Source organism: Lolium perenne, chromosome 5 (genome assembly GCF_019359855.2).
Source record: "Lolium perenne isolate Kyuss_39 chromosome 5, Kyuss_2.0, whole genome shotgun sequence".
Classification (NCBI taxonomy): Eukaryota; Viridiplantae; Streptophyta; class Magnoliopsida; order Poales; family Poaceae; genus Lolium; species Lolium perenne.
The window spans coordinates 260,654,017-260,670,960 of record NC_067248.2 but is presented as its reverse complement, the minus strand read 5'-3'; the positions used below and the strand labels follow the sequence as shown (position 1 = coordinate 260,670,960).

Below are 16,944 nucleotides of genomic sequence, written 5' to 3'. Positions count from 1 at the left end.
GGACCCGGCTTGCCTCAGTGAGGAGGGCGACATCCTCGAGGTGGTTCACCCTTAGTCGCATCTCCTTGGTGCTGGTGAAGCTCCGAGCCAGCCGCCAGAAGGTTGCCAAGTCGAGCTCTAGATTGTCTCTCCACTTGTGGTTATGCAGATCCACTTGTTCAAACTCCTGAGGCGGGCTACTGAACGACAAGGACCCGAGCAGCCCCATATAGCTAAAGCGGCGCAGCCTCGGCGAGTGGATGACCACACCGTCGACGGTCTTCACGTCCCAGCTGCACCTGTCCAACACCAGCACGGTGGCCGCGGGGCATCGGAAGCCGCTGCACCAGTCGTTTTGTGTTGCGTATACGTGAACACCCATGAGATGGATGGCGGCGAGCTCCGGTGCGGCATCGATGAGGCGCTGGAGTGACATTAGGTGTTGTGTGCAGCAGGTCAGCCGTAGGGTGGATAGCCGCGGGAGCACCACAGCGGCAGCCTGCCCCTGGTAGTGGTAGAGCCCCTTGCAGCCGCTGAGTTCCAGGAGCCTGAGAGTCTCCAACGGCAGGGTGCCGAGGATGGCCCTGTAGCCGGCGTGGGCGTGGTCACTAGAAACTTGGAAGACCAGCCGGAGCTCCTCCACGCTGCGCGACGCCCGGTGGGAGAGCAGGACGTCCACCAAGTTCATGTCGCGCGACACGACGGCGCCGTCCTCCTCGCGCCTGTCCCTGTTCAGGAAATCATCCATCTCTTCGCTGCGGCGAGACTCGAGGCGCAGAGTTAGCCTGGTGATGGGGGCGTCGCCCTGATCGCCCGCGTCCAGCGCCGCCGCCGCCTCGGACAGGAAGTCGTCACGCCAGTAGAAGAAGCGGGCCTCGTCTTCCTTGCGATGTTTGTAGTTGCCGCCGCGGTAGTGGGACAAGAAGCTGCTCCCGCCGCGATAGCTGCCGTAGGACTCGACGCAAGTCACGAGGTTCACCGCGCCGGAGGATCGCCACAGCGGCGCGCGCCAGCGGCGAGACAGCGCCGTGGTTGAGACGGCCTCCTTAAGTGGGGTGAAGTGGAGGACGCGGCGGAGGAGGTCGTCGGGGAGCTCCGACAGCCGGTCGGCCATCCTACCTCGATCGCCGGCGGCGCAGCAGGATATATGCGAGGCAATCTCGATCGGTCTCCATGGGTATATATATATATATGCATACGTGAGTCAGTTATATAATTCGAGTCGTACACGATCGAAACCATCCACCTGCGCGCGCGTAATTCTACTTCGTACCATATTAGCATGAGGGAGTGCCGTCCGAACATGACATGTAACTGGAGTTTTCAAAAATACCTCCTCCCTAGAAAAACAGTAATATTTTTTTTCACTCAAATTTCAACCCCCATGATGAAGAACAAAGTATGACATAAAGAACAAGGGCGTACAATTCATGATGTTTTTGTTAGGATTGTAATCGAACAATATATGAGTTAATCGAGCGATAATTAAATGAGTTTATCGGCTAATGGTGATCATCGAGTAGCGGGTAATTGGCGATTAATTGTTGAATCGGACGATTTTTCGAATAGTGGCGAGTTTAGAGAATAATAAATATATCTTGTATACTTCCATCAAAAACCCCGGTGGGGAAAATTTTAGGAGAATATTTGAAGTTGATAAATTCTCCGCCAGAATCCTATGGGGAAAATATGAGGAGAATAGTGTTTGATATGTTGTTAAAACTCCTTCGAACCTAGTGAGAAAAATAAGGAGAAAATGATACAACATATGGTTATTGTCGATAATGGTTATTGTCTCTCTTAACTCAATACGAAGTGAATCCATATAGTTTAGAGAACAATATATATGTCGTGAATACTTTCCTAAAACCCTCGGTGGGGAAAACAGATAGTATGAAATATCATCTTTTGTTGATATTACGTCATTAAAAATCTTGATGGAAACCTGTATAGTAAACTCATAAACGAAAATAAAAGTGTAAAATGGTGCTTTAAACACGAATAGTTCAGGAAGATACTCCCCTGATTCTTGCAAATTTCGAAACCGTCCATGCCAATTTCATGATAATATTTCTAGAACTTATTGGTAGAGACTTCCTAATCGGACCAACGAGATTATTGCATGATTTGATTTGCAAGATAATAATTTCCTGACTCTTCTGGAGTTCATGGAGATAAAACAATTAAGAGGCAATATGCTTAGTCGATGTATCCTATTTGCATCCATGCAACACAGGGAATATTATCGATGTAGACAATGGTTGATGATTCAAAAGAACCAATACCACATGATAGATGTATGTAGTTTATCATTCTATAAGCTACATGTTTTAAAGCAATTTTATATTTCAGAATTATTGGTAGGTGTAGTCACCGGAGTCTATTTCGAAGACATCAATGGAGTGACACTCCGACCATGTAGGTACACATTGTGGGGATCATTCAAGTAGCTAGCATCAGTGTATCCTGATGACATTGGAGTTTAGTTTTCTTTGAAATTACAGGAATATGTCAACTAATGTGTGATTTCTTGGAGATATCGAAAGACATCCTTGATTCCCAACCAATTGTGTTGGCGGGTCCAATGACACTGAGATATGGAACTTCAAGTCCCAACATCCCTTCTACATCATCCCGTGGTTTGAGTGAATCTTTCTCTACGTCTAGAAATTGAACAACCACCATGGGAGATGGATATTACTTGTCCATTTTAAGTTTCTCCAACATTTATTATATATGAAGCTTGGCGCAACGTAATACTTGAGTGAAGTAGCTTGATTTGTAGTATCAAGAACTGTTTGGGTTAAACCAAATCATTCATCTCAAATTCCGTCTTCTAGATGATCACTAGATGATCACGTGCTTCATTATTGTAGGAGTAATCCTTGTGACTTTATAATCAACAAGCCTTATGATGCATTTACTATACTAGATGGAATACTAATAGAGAGTGATATTATTAAAAGCCTAAAGAAAGCTAGATTTATTGATATGGATATTAATAAAGAAATGAATAGTGGAGATGAGGAAGAAGAAGAACAAGAAGAAGAAAAGGAAGAAAATATTAATACACCTACTGATAAGGAAAATACACTTATGATAACAAGTGATGAACAAATAGAAGAAGTAAAAAATGTTAAGTGAAACAAAAGAGCCATTATTTGATCTTGACAAATCTGTACAAATTTTTAAAAATTAAATGTAATTCACCGGTTTGTTTTGAATTCATGATTCTTTTTTCTAAAATACTCCGTAAATCTTATTTGAGCCGCTGCTCGGGAGAGACGCCCCAAATATGGAAGCAACCAGTGCCGACGCTTTTAAACCCACTGAACCGACACTGCTACCGGACGGGGTATTGGGTGTGCAGCTGAAGATGCTACGTCGATCTGCTGGTGGAGTTGTCCTCCACAAAAACATAGAAACAGTTGGATCAAGAAGGCGTACTGTTGAATAGTTTTGACGGAAGAAAATAATGGTATGGATATTAGCTAGGCCTGAGCCCTGGAGGGCCTTGCATTATTGTCCCTCTGCTGAAGTCGCTAAAGTATATGCATGTCTACAAGGCGTGAAATCTGTCGCCGCAACCACTACATGCCTAGACACTCACGATTTAGCTAGGCCGGATGCAAGCAAATCTTCTCTTTTTTTTTTGCCATAAATCTACCCATCTATTAATAATCATCAACGGGTAGTACAAATAGCCCAAAAAGTAAAAAAAAAAAATGGTACTCGGACCACCTAGCGACGACTACAGACACTAGCACGAGCCGAAGGCGCGCCGGAGTCCAAGCCCCTCCATCGCTGGAGTCAGGCAAAGCTTGCCGTAGTAGAGCTTGTTGTAGTAGACAGGCGGGAATTCGTCGTGCTAAGGTCCTAAAGGACCAGCGCACCAGGGCAGCAAACATCGTCGGTGATGACAACCATAGATCAGAAGAGACTGACATGAAACCACACCAATAAACACAAAAACCGACTTCATCCCACGAGATCTGACGGGCACACAACTCCACGCGCTCTCCATCAGCGCTAGATGCACCACCGGAGCGAGGATAGGGCGGGAAGGACCTTATTATGACTTCAGGATGGAGACGCCGCCTCGCCATCCCAAAAAAGAGACTGTAAAGCAAACTAAATTAAGAACGAAAACTCTCTGCCGGCGTGGGACCGTGCTCCACCACACCTCCAAGGCCCCAAGGCCACCGGAGGTGGAGCGGACCGGCAGTATCGCTGGTGAGGAGGACGGAACCCTAGATGGGTTTTGTGGATTTCTTCCCTGTTGTCTTCACACGTACCGGTTGGGAGTTAACCTTCACTTTGGTCTCTTGGAGGAATAGATTTTCAGGTGAAAACATGGAAGCAAGAAAATCTTCTATCTCGTGCATGCTTAAACTCACGAATTAATACATCCCTAGTCCCTAAATTAGAAACAAAAGCGAGAAGCTGATCTATCATCGAAGCTCCATCCACATCACTGTTTGCACCCGACGAGCCCTAGAATTAAACAGTTTTTTATGTGTCATGAGGTTGTAGCACCATCGACAAGTGAAAGACGTGACAATAAAAGAAAACATCATAAACGAGTAATGCCAACAAGTGAGGATGAGAACACAATTCATGTCCCTATTATGGTATTTGTTGGCACAACATATTCTAGAATATACTCCACAAATCCATTTGTTGGCGCAATATATTCTAGAATATCATGTTAGTTACAACCAAGCTAGACCATTATGGCATTATACTCCACTGATCCATATTATGATATTTGTTATACTCTACCTAGTAAAACCCTCTATCAATATATTTAACTATACCAAAAAAGAGATAAAAAATACAGACACGCAATAATACATCTAAGCGCCACAAACTATTATGTAGAACATACTTTAAAATATTTTTATGTTGAGCTTATACCAAGTTGGCCCCAAAGGAATTTGAAAAATAACATATCCTTGGCACAAATAGAGTTCCCATCTCACACCATATGTGTAGTGAAAGAAGTTTTGATTTTATAACTATTAACTTGTATAGTGAAGTTGCTATAAACAACAATAACATGATATATTTATGATTCAAATGATCTGTAAATAAGTACAAATGTTTAGTATAATTTTGATTTGTTCTAGGTCACACTAGATGTTACGAATAGACTCTTAAGGAGATCAAGTTTGTTCCACACCGCCAATGTCTCATATATGAGCAGGGGTGAAGCCATGAAAAAAAGTGTCACAATAAACATATAGCTCAAAATGATACGCAAGAACTGTAGCTCATAGAATTCACAATAAATGTATATAGTGTCAGGACCCGTGTTGGGCTACCATAACTAGTCGCATGAGTCGCTGCGAGTAGGGAGCCATAGACCAATGGGCCGACCCTAGTGGAGCTGAGTGAAGAAGGGCGAGCCTCCGATGGTCTGTCCGGCGAGTTCAACATCTTTCTTTTATTTCATCGGTGAAGTGTTTTTTGCTGCACTGAAGTAAAAAAATGAATTTTTTTCGACTTGGCAGTAAAAAAGGACACGTGTGAGGACCGATTTGTTTCTTTGCTTGAGAAATTTTTCTTCCCCTTTTTCTTTCTCAAGATCCCTGATTTCTTCCTGAATGAGACGGACCAGCCCAAGTGCAACCCACCATACGGCCCATAGCAATCACACTCACTGACAGTTAGTATAAAATAATCACACTCAGTGACACGCAGGCTGTCCTAGGGTTTAAGGCCCTGGCCGTGCCAAGTCAGCGGCTCGAAGCGACGGCCCGCGGCCTGGCCACGTGGCCCGCTCCGGGTCCAGTCTCCACGAACGCCGGAACCCAAACAAATTACCTGTCGAGAATCCCTCTTTCTCTTCCGCTTCTTTTTCCTCTTCCCCACCACCCTCGCTCGCTCGCGCGCCCGATTCGTCGCCGCCGGAATGGCCGCGCGCGGAGGCGGAGGGGACGCGCCGGCGGCGGCCAGCGCGGCTTCGGCGAGGACGAGCTGCGGGGGAGGGATGCGGCTCTTCTCGCCGGAGTACTACGCGCTCTGCTTCGGCGGCGGGATGCTCGCGGCCGGCACCACCCACCTCGCCATCACCCCGCTCGACGTCCTCAAGGTCAACATGCAGGTACGTACGGCCCGGTTCCTTCCTCCCAGATATCCCGTGAACGTGCGCGGAGGGAAATGCCGGCGGGGTTTGCTGATTACGATTCTAGCCTGCGAGAGGGGGAAATGAACTTAGGGTGCTCGCTCAAATTACCGCGAGGTTGATCCTCTGCCTGCCTGGGCAAGTGGTTAGGGATTCTAATTTTGGGAATGGCATCGCGTAAGCTCCAACCTTGGGCGTAGCTTGCTATATATGCAGTTACCTGAAATAAATATGAACCAGGGAGCTTTTGAGTTCCTAGCTGAATTTGTTCTTACGGGGAACTTTTTTCCTAATTTAGTACCAAGAGTTTGATGATAATGATAGGAGAAACGGAAGGATCATGCTGTGATTTGGACATGAAAAAATGGTGTATTTTAGCTGCAACTGAAGACATGGGTATTATTTTAGGCTGACAGGGAGCTTCAACCAACGAGACCATACAGAGTTCTTGTACTGCAAACGAAAATAAAAGAAGACACAAAGCCATTCTTAACAACAGCAGGAACTAGAAAGTGTGACCGCCTAAACAACTGTTTTCCCGAAACAAAACGTGTGTATTACCCTGTGATGGGAATGTTCCCACTTCCGTGCCTAAATTTCTAGCGCACCATATCATATCACCAATAGTTAAGTAATGATCGTAAAGATGTCTCCGGTTTCACGACCCCACTCCTTCATCGCTTTTGGTCAGGTGAATCCCGTAAAGTACAACACTATATTCTCGGGACTGAGCGTTCTCGTGAAAGAAGAGGGCGCCTCGTCGCTTAGGAGAGGCTGGGGTGGGAAACTTTTCGGCTACGGTGCCCAGGGTGGCTGCAAGTTTGGTTTCTACGAGTTCTTCAAGAAGCAGTACTCTGATGTGCTCGTGGGCAGCAATAAGAGCACGATTTACTTTCTTAGCAGCGCCTCTGCCCAGATCATAGCAGATGTTGCCCTCTGCCCCTTTGAATCGGTGAAAGTCCGTGTGCAGACGAATCCCATGTTTGCGAAAGGTTTGGTCGATGGCTTCCCACGGGTGTATGCTGCTGAAGGCTTGTCTGGGTAAGCTTCCTTTGTATTCTTAGATCATTAGATGCACTCTTCGTGTGTCTGGAAACATGATCTGTTGTCTTGCTGAGTTACGGCCTTAAGTAAGTACATTCTTGTTTATTGCAGATTTTACAGGGGCCTTATACCACTTTGGGGACGAAATCTTCCATGTAATAACTCCCCCTCCTCTGTTTCACATATTATTTGTTCACAAAATCCTACTGGGTCAATTAAAGTAATTAGTGAGAAAGTTATACCAGTGTTACTTTTGCGCCAAGAAGATAAATCTGGTTAGATATATGGTACATTATAGTTGCACGAGTGTTACTTCTGCGCTAAGAAGATAAATCTGGTTAGATATATGGTATATGCATATTCATGGGAAAATGGTCTCAGACATGTAGCACAAGAATGGGCTGAATCTTGCTTGCTTTATTGATTTTTATCAGACTAAGTTAAATGTACATGTTACTTGACTAAAGAAAAGTGAAGTCCAGGAACTAAATCTGAGAGGGAGGCATGGTTTTTATCTCTATCGTGCACCAGGAATTAAATGTACATTGGTCCATCTTTTCTTCTCACTTGCCCAGGTTTATCTTATACCTCACTTTGTTTTCCTGCAGTTTCTATGATAATGTTTTCGTCATTTGAGCATACCGTGGACTTCCTATACAAGAAGGTCATTCAAAAGAGAAAAGAGGATTGTTCAACAGCGCAGCAGCTTGGTGCTACATGTCTGGCTGGATATATATCTGGTGCTGTTGGTACAGTTGTTTCAAATCCTGCAGATAACATTGTCTCATCTCTGTACAACAAAAAGGCTAAAAGTGTTATACATGTAAGGATGTGAATCTACCTTTCCAGTCTACAAGTTAGTTATATTAAAGCCTCAACATCCCATCGATCTAATACATTCTGTCCCTTTCAGGCTGTGAAAAGCATTGGATTACGTGGATTGTTCACAAGAAGCCTACCCATCCGTATCACCCTTGTAGGGCCTGTCGTAACCATGCAGTGGTTCTTCTATGATTCTATTAAGATATTTACTGGATTGTAAGTTGTCTACTTATTTAGTTAGCATGGTTTACAACTGCTGTTGCCTAGCTCTGATGTACTGACTGGATTTCAACTGTGCATTCCTGAAAACTTTCTTGCGGGATTGCATTCTGATGAGTGTCGATCTGTTTATTTCAGGCCACCCAGTGGAGGGCTTCCTCGTGAACTGGAAGAAGCTAACAAATGATATGACCTGTTCCACAAAAGTTCATTGATACATTTTTTTGGTATAGCGAAATCTCTGAGAAGTATTTTACCCACAGTTCTGACTGATTATGGGAAGCGTGAGTGTGATTTGTAGTTTAGGGAACATCAACTAACCGAACTGTTCGAAGATGCACCTTAGACAACCATAAGTCCATGAACTTTAGCACCCCTTTGGCACATATGTTATAGCCTGGTGCCCTGGTGGTGTGTTCATGTTTTGTAGTATCTCCACTTTGAAGATTGTTGCCAGGAAAATGTACTTTTGCTATGTATACAAACGATTGTCCGAAAGTCCATTGTAAATAATTATGTGGAGGATGAAAACTGGGATCATGATATTATGTCTTATGTTATAATTATGTATATGTTTTTTTATTGATTGAATTATCTTACAAGTAGCCATCTACAGTATTATTGAGAGGTAAACACTTTGCACTACTACTGCAACTCTGCAAGAGTTAGACTCCCAGGTCCTCAATCCTATACAAAAAGAAAATATACTTACATTACTTCTTTCAGAAAACTACTTACAGTATTCTCATCAACATGAATAAAACAAAATGTAGAAAGAAAACATTGACATTGTCATTTTACAGCTACAAATTACAGTGCAGGAACTAAGTAAACAATTGGCGATGTGAAGAAATGTTTTCAGCTGCAGAGCAGAGAGGCTCACCGGCAGGCGGCTACTTGGCTGCTATCTTCACGTCGGGGTTGCGCATCGGCTTTAGCCACATGTCGGCGACCACCCTCGACGACATGCTCCAGAGCACGTCATGGCCGGTCTTCACCGCGGCCGCTTGCCGTCCCTTCTTGCCGGCCTTGCCCAGCCCGTAGGCGACGAGCCAATGCGACGCCGTCAGCCGCTGCCTCTCGCCGTCCCACACATTACGCCGGTCGGCTGACTTTAGCCGCAGGCCCCCGACGTGCATGTTGGCCACCTTGAACCTCGGCTCGTCGTCAGAGCTGGTAGCGGCGCGACTGGCCTGGATGACCACGATGGACGGCGCGCCGACCGCTTCGTACCGGCGCATGGGATCCCTCAGCTGTGCCACCACCAGCATGGTCACCGCGTCCGCGCCTATGCAGGCGATCGCCCACTCCTCCGGCGGCACGGCAGCGTCCAGCGGGTGGCCATCATCGGGGTTGTCGGTCACCGGGGACACGTCGAACGGGGCCTGCTCCTCGGCAATGCCAGCCTGCACCTTGAGCGCCTCGATGGCCATCGTCTCGATCTTCTGCAGCGAGAACGCCAGGATCTCCTCCACGGTCACCGGCCCCTCGCTGGCGTTCCAAATGCCGGTGGCGATCCTCTCCTTGCGCCCTTCGTTCATCGCCGAGGACATCATCCGGAGCAATGACACGGACTCGGCTGCGCTGGAGCTCGCGCCGAGATCCTTGCCCCGTGCGCTGATGATCGCAGACGCCATGCCCTCGAAGGCGATCTGCTCTGCCGTTTTGCCGACCACCTCGTCAGTGGCGGTGAGCGCGCCCAGCTTCGCCGTCAGTGCCTCGCACCCGCCTGCGCACAGCCGCTGGAACACCTCGGCACCGCCGCCGGGGAGCTTCTGGCCGCGAAGGATGAACGGCTTGGACAGCTGCATGGCGAGCTTGGGAAGCTCCTTCCTCGCCACCGGGATGTCGAACGGGTTCGTCGCGGCCAGGTACCCGCCGTCCCGTGTCTGCACAATGGGGCCGAGCCCCTTGCCGAGATCAGAGATGAAGCAAGACTCATCAGCCTCGCCGGAGCCCGGCTTCGCGCCGGACTTGAGCGACGACACCTGAGGAGCGGACTTGGCATTGTCGATGTCCCCTTGCTCCATCAGCTGCAGGAACTCCCTGGTGACCTCCTCCTCGTCGGCGTCCAGCCCTGCCGCCTCGTCCTCCTTGGGCTCCGCCGGCTTGTCAGCCTCGTCTTCCGGCATGTCGCCCAGCATCAGTGCCTCGAGCGCCTTGATCTGGTTGGTGATCGCATCGAGCTCGTTGAGGCGCCACATGCTCGCGCTGTCGTGCACGACTTCCTTGACCACCTCCTCACCGGCCGGGGCAGGGCCATTATCACCCTCTTCTTCATCTTTCTTGGCTTCATTCTCGCTGCCAGCGTCGGCGTTGGCGTTTGTTTCATCCTTCTCTTCTTGTCCCTCCATGCCTTTGTCGACGACGTCGAAGTCGGGGAACTCATCGTCGTCGGCCTCCAGCTCAGGTTGCGGCTCCGGCTCTCTCTTCTGCTCCTGTTCCGTCTTTTGCTCCTGCTTGGGCTCCGGTACCACTGGAGGACTGGGCTCGTCGAGTTTGAAGTCGTCGATGCCACTCAAGTCTGGCAACGTTGATCCCTTCGCAGGCGTCATCGATGGTTCTGATCGCGATACCTTGGGGCTCGTGATGCTAAACGACGTCTTGCTCTGCTTCCGCGCGAACAATGCCGCTGACGACGAGGAGCCAGCAGTCTTGGTGGAAGCTGGCTGGCTGTAGAGCCCGACGCCGCCGTCCTCCATGATCTGGAACGCGAGCTTGACGACGAGCTCGCCGCCCTTGGCCTTGCCAGCGAGCGGGAAGGCCATGTCCCACTGTCGAACACGCTCGCCCTCCCGGCTCTTCTCCGTGGACTCCTTCACAAGGGCGCTCAGGTCCACGGCGCTCTGGCCGAAGTCCAGCTCCGGCGCGTCCACGGCAACCACGGACAGGATGAACGGGCGGGGCTCGAACTTCGCCGGAGGCTTACCTGCACCCCCGCCGCTGCAGTAGACGTGGCACCGGAGGAAGAGCGTCTCCTCGAAATCCGCCGCGCCCTGCTGCACGCGGGACGGCATGGTCTGCACGGCGCCGTCGCGCGACTCCTTCTTGCGCACGGCCACGGCGAGGCGGAGCCCGTCCATGGACGACGGCAGGCCCTGCGCCGCCGCCACTTCGACGGAAAAGAGGCAGCTGAGGCGGGTCATCCCGATGTGCGACAGCGCGCGGATTGGCTTCCAGCCCCATATCCCCTTCTTCTTTTCGCCTCCGCCTGTGGCGGCCAGAGCAACTGGGGCCGTCGACGTCGCCGCAGCGAAGCTCTGGCTCTTTGACGGGACCGCTCCCAGGTTGTCGTCCTCGTCATCATCCGGGTCTTTCTTCCCCACCTTGCTCCTCGACCGGAACGGCGACGTCATGGACAGGCGGCGGGTGCGCGGGCGCGCCACCTCGGCCCGGACCGCGTCGGCCGTGGCGGCATCGTCGCCCCCGCCTCCGCCCCCGCCCCCGCTCGAGCGCGGGAGGACGAGCGACGCGTGGCGGCGGTTGCTGTGCGCCTGGTAGAGCGTGTGGCTGAGCGCGTCGAGCTCGCGGAGGGTCTGGTCGCCGGACTTGCCGTCGTTGGCCATGGGGGGCAGCTTGTGCTCGTCGTCACCACGCTCGCTCACGGGCAGCCACCCAGCGAGCTAGTAAGCAGCTCGTGAAGAAGCCAAAAGAGCACGCAGTGTAGCTCGAGAGAGTGGATAGATAAGACGTGATTGTGAAGTGTGTGGCGGTGGTACGGGAGGTCGCCGCCATGGCGACAGCTTTGGAGCGATCCGGAGGGAGCGGGTGGCGGAGGTACGGCCAGCCTGAGCTCGTGGTGTTCTTGCAGTCGTTGGTTTCGCGCCAAGAGGCTAAGCTGAGTGGGGACCAGTTGATCTGAGCAGCCAACGGATTACATGATGGATAACCCAGATTTTAGAGGATATATGCCCTCGAGCTTGCTCAATGGAAATGATATGTGGCAGACCTCGTCTGGCAACAGAATTCAGCGACTGTACTGTACTGCTCTGAACCACACTTTGAATAAATCGTTTGGCATGACTCTGGCAAATTTGTGAAAAAAATGTTCAGACACAACATATCGTTGACAGTTACTAGGGATAGAGAAACGCAACAAATACCCACAGGGAGTCAGGAACCAGATAGATAAAAGTTTTTGCATATTACAAAAAGTAGTGTAGGTGTAGCTGTGAAACTGAAGCAAGATATTACCTTGAAACCAAACAATGCTTGACAGATTTTATTACCTCACTGATCTAAAAAAAATTAGTATAGTACATCAACAACATGTGTGATTATTCTCTCTTCTGCACAAATAAACCTTTGATACAGAGCTGTGATGTGTGTTTATTCTCTGTTTTGGCCCCAAAGAGAACCTTAGATACAAAGCTGGAGGGAACATGTAGAAGAATGCTGACGCGAAGAAATACAGGGTTTCAGTCCAAGCTATTACTTGGATTTCTCCTGCTCTTCCAGGTCGGCGCTTGTTCCTGCAAACCCTCGCCTTTCATCAGCAGATGCGGTGATGACGGGCATCCATACATCGGCGGTGCTGCTCAGAAGCGATTTCACCTCTGGATCAGATGTCATGGCAGAAGATATCATCTTGTCAACATTCTCGAGCCTTGCTGACAGTCTGTCCAGCTCTGCAGCTATCTCCAACTGAAAAGAGAGTTGGACGAAACATAATGAGACAATAAGACATGGGTCGGTGGAAAGAGGAGTAACTAGATGTGGTAGTAAGAGAATTGCAGTTACCTCATCAAGTTGCTTAGGTGCCTGCTGTGGAACCTTGGTCACTTCTAGGCCTAGTGCTTCAATCTTTGCTCTCAGTTCTACCTCTTCCTGGTTGCTCATTGACTCCACCTACGTTTTGTTTAAAAAAATGAAGACATGTCAGTTTATCACAATCCCATTACTACTAGACAAATAATGTACTATTCAGTACTGATATAAGGATATGAGAGTGAATTTCAAATATACCCAGCAAACTGAGATATAAGCGTAAAGTAACAGTACACGTATAACAGGTACAAATTGCAACAGATAATATCATTGGACTAATCATGGCAAATTGGCAATGGTAACAAAGCATTATATCTCTTGTCAATATGTACATATAGCTGGAGACAGTGCCAGTAGATGGTCGGAAGTACCAAGGTGAAACTCACTCCAGATCATCATTTACAAAAATCTAGAAAACAGCTAACAAAAATTCTGATTAATGATTATCTTTACTCTGCCTTAGCAATAGTAACTAAGCATTATATTTCTTGTCAACGTATATGTAGATACAGCTGGAGACAGTGCTAGTAGATGTCGGAAGTACAGAGGTTTAACACTCCAGATCATCATTCACATAAACATAATATTTTTTGCTATGTTTCTTTATCCGGTCTTGATAAAACCAAGAACAACAACTAACAAAGATTCTCATTATCTTTATTCTGTCTTGGCAATTTCTACAGAAACAAACTCCACTTATGTAAGTGATGAAGGATGCACCACCGCCACCGGACCGGGATGACTGCGGGTGATTCAGAACAGTCTACCAGGCCCATGCCCAGGCAGGTAAACCGGTAAACAGACGATGAATGGTGTTACAGAGACAGATCATCCAGTCCTATTTCAGACCCTGTGAGGTGGAAATTTGCACGGCACCGAACTGCAATGGCAATCGACCGGTGACAGACCGCCGGTTGGAGCAGAGCCAGGTAGGTTCACATTTTAAACAGGCAAGCATTGTCATTACCACGTTTACTCACATCCACAGGCAATGCAAATCTGCTACGAAAATGCTCCACCAGCGGTAGTAATTACCTTGGGTGTTGCCAAGATGGTTTACACCAAAAACACATCTGTTTGTTTTAGACAGCAAGAACATCTGTTTATAGAGCCTGACGGGATAAGGCAACGGTCGGTACCCTACTCCAATCGAGATCCAGGAATCGAAAAAACGCACGCGGACGCTCCAGATCGGGTCAGCTAGAAGCGCCGGGACGGCCTGGCGCCCCCGACCGGCGGCCGGCGCGGAATCGACGGCACGGATCGAGACGGCGGAAGGAGGCGTGACGCGCGCGTGCACGTAACGTACCTGCTGCAGAAGGTCGGAGAGGAGCTGGAAGAGCTGCGCGTCCGGCCTCGCCTCCCCCGCCATCGCAAACCTCGCTCCGCGCAAACTTCCGTTGATTTCTCGACGGAATTCTTCTCCGTCGAGCCTATTCTTGCGTTCGCCGGTTTGGTTTGGGTGCTTGGCTTGGCTTCGCCGTGATTAGGCCTGACGTGTCACTGGATCCGGAGTTGTCAACCGAGTCTTGTTGGGCTTCGTAGATCAGAGCTGCTAACGTACAGCCCACTAATAAATATTAGTATTCCCTCTGTTTAAAAAAAAACGTTTTCAACTTTTTTGTATATACGGATGTACATATAGCTAAAACATGTCTATATACCTATGTATTTAGATATAGTTGAGAAGCTTTTTTAGAAATGGATTTTACTTAACTTGTTTATTTTGTTAACCAAATGCATCAATAATGTTGTTTTCATCGATGTAGTAGAAGTAAAAGAATACATATGAAGAAGAAGGGAGACAACGGCTCAGCCCCCTAAGGATGAAGAGGATACAACACCTCCAGCCGCCTCTTCCAAAACCTAGATGCCGCCTTGATTCTTCCACTTCCATAAGTCGGTTCCCCTTCCTCCGGCCGGCCATGTCGGCGTGGGAACCCGATCTATGAGTTGAGTTTCTAATAAAATTAGTGGTTTCGAAAGATTAGGTTAGGGTTTTGGAGTTGTGATGACCCACAAGTATAGGGGATCGCAACAGTCTTCGAGGGAAGTAAAACCCAATTTGTTGATTCGACACAAGGGGAGACAAAGAATACTTGAAAGCCTTAACAGCGGAGTTGTCAATTCAGCTGCACCTGGAAACAGACTAGCTCGCAAGAGTTTATCAGTAGTAACAGTTTTATAGCAGTAGCAGTAGTGAAATAACAGCGACGAGTAACAAAGACAGCAGTAGTGATTTTAGTAAACAGCAGGATTAAAATACTGTAGGCACGGGGACGGATGAACGGGCGTTGCATGGATGAGAGAAACTCATGTAACAATCATAGCAGGGCATTTGCAGATAATAATAAAACGGTGTCCAAGTACAAAGCAATCAATAGGCATGTGTTCCAATTATAGTCGTACGTGCTCGCAATGAGAAACTTGCACAACATCTTTTGTCCTACCAGCCGGTGGCAGCCGGGCCTCTAGGGAATCTACTGGATATTAAGGTACTCCTTTTAATAGAGTACCGGAGCAAAGCATTAACACTCCGTGAACACATGTGATCCCCACATCACTACCATCCCCTCCGGTTGTCCCGATTCTTGTCACTTCGGGGCCATTGGTTCCGGACAGCGATATGTGTATACAACTTGCAGGTAAGATCATAAAACAATGAATATCATGATGAAACAATAACATGTTCAGATCTGAGATCATGGCACTCGGGCCCTAGTGACAAGCATTAAGCATAACAAGTTGCAACAATATCATCAAAGTACCAATTACGGACACTAGGCACTATGCCCTAACAATCTTATGCTATTACATGACCAATCTCATCCAATCCCTACCATCCCCTTCGGCCTACAGCGGGGGAATTACTCACACATGGATGGGGGAAACATGGCTGGTTGATGTAGAGGCGTTGGCGGTGATGATGGCGATGATCTCCTCCAATTCCCCGTCCCGGCGGAGTGCCAGAACGGAGACTTCTGGCTCCCGCGATGGAGTTTCGCGATGTGGCGGCGTTCTGGAGGCTTTCTCGCGACTTCGACTTCTCCCCGTGCGTTTTTAGGTCGAGGCCGATAAGTAGTCCGAAGGAGGGCGTCGGAGGCCGGCCGAGGGGGCCACACCATAGGGCCGCGCGGGCCCCCCCTAGGCCGCGCCGCCTTATGGTGTGGGGCCCTCGGGCCTCCACCTTACTTGTCCTTCTGGATCCGTCAGTATGCAGGAAAATAGGGCCTTACGCATAAATTCCAAGGATTTTCCCGAAAGTTGGATTTCTGCACAAAAACGAGACACCGGAAACGATTCTGCTGAAAACAGCGTTAGTCCGTGTTAGTTGTATCCAAAATACACAAATTAGAGGCAAAACAATAGCAAAAGTGTTCGGGAAAGTAGATACGTTTTGGACGTATCAACTCCCCCCAAGCTTAGCTTATTGCTTGTCCTCAAGCAATTCAGTTAACAACTGAGCGATAAAAGAACTTTCACGAACACATTTGCTCATATGATGTATATATTCTCATGCTATGGCTAGTACTTAAGCAGTTCATAATGAGATATATGCAAATAGGATCATCTAACAGCTATGTCAATCATGGAGAGGTACCAACAATTAATAATAAGCATCATGAATCATGTATGTAAGCAGGATTTATTAATATGAGTAGCATGTCATGAATGTTTGCTTGTATTGTTTTATTCATAAGTAGGTATGGCATTGTGGTATCCTCCTCTGAATAATTCATTTATATCGACTTGGCACATGCTCACGCATGCATATGACTGAACAAAAATTCAATTAAGCCTCGATGATCTATATTGCTTCAGAGTTCTTGTATCACTTTTATGCCTCCGTTAATTTATTTTGCCGCAAGCATGATTATGACGATTCTTGCTCTCTTGATTTGTCGCTCCCTAGTCTATTGCTAGCCTTCACTTGTACTGAGCGGGAACGCTGCTCGTGCTTCCAAACACCTGAAAACCAATTTGTT

At 48.1% G+C, this 16,944-nt stretch overlaps 3 protein-coding genes across 3 annotated transcripts; 1 reads left to right on the top strand and 2 right to left on the bottom strand.

The window, feature by feature from the left end:
* Positions 1-5,826: 5,826 nt before the first annotated feature.
* LOC127325918 (mitochondrial phosphate carrier protein 1, mitochondrial) lies at positions 5,827-8,750 on the top strand. The gene is made up of 6 exons (XM_051352749.2): positions 5,827-6,085; positions 6,798-7,147; positions 7,262-7,305; positions 7,759-7,973; positions 8,064-8,188; positions 8,330-8,750. The coding sequence occupies exons 1-6, from the start codon at positions 5,894-5,896 to the stop codon at positions 8,376-8,378; spliced, it is 975 nt and encodes a 324-aa protein (XP_051208709.1). The 5' UTR covers positions 5,827-5,893; the 3' UTR covers positions 8,379-8,750.
* Positions 8,744-11,854, bottom strand: LOC127325917 (protein PLASTID MOVEMENT IMPAIRED 1). The gene is made up of 2 exons (XM_051352747.2): positions 9,075-11,854; positions 8,744-8,878 (listed from the first exon to the last, which is right to left on the bottom strand). The coding sequence occupies exon 1, from the start codon at positions 11,755-11,757 to the stop codon at positions 9,085-9,087; it is 2,673 nt and encodes an 890-aa protein (XP_051208707.1). The 5' UTR covers positions 11,758-11,854; the 3' UTR covers positions 8,744-8,878; positions 9,075-9,084.
* Positions 11,855-12,386: 532 nt separating this feature from the next.
* LOC127325919 (uncharacterized) lies at positions 12,387-14,461 on the bottom strand. Its single transcript, XM_051352750.2, has 3 exons — positions 14,268-14,461; positions 12,932-13,039; positions 12,387-12,835 (listed from the first exon to the last, which is right to left on the bottom strand). The coding sequence occupies exons 1-3, from the start codon at positions 14,328-14,330 to the stop codon at positions 12,623-12,625; spliced, it is 384 nt and encodes a 127-aa protein (XP_051208710.1). The 5' UTR covers positions 14,331-14,461; the 3' UTR covers positions 12,387-12,622.
* Between the last annotated feature and the right edge of the window lie 2,483 nt (positions 14,462-16,944).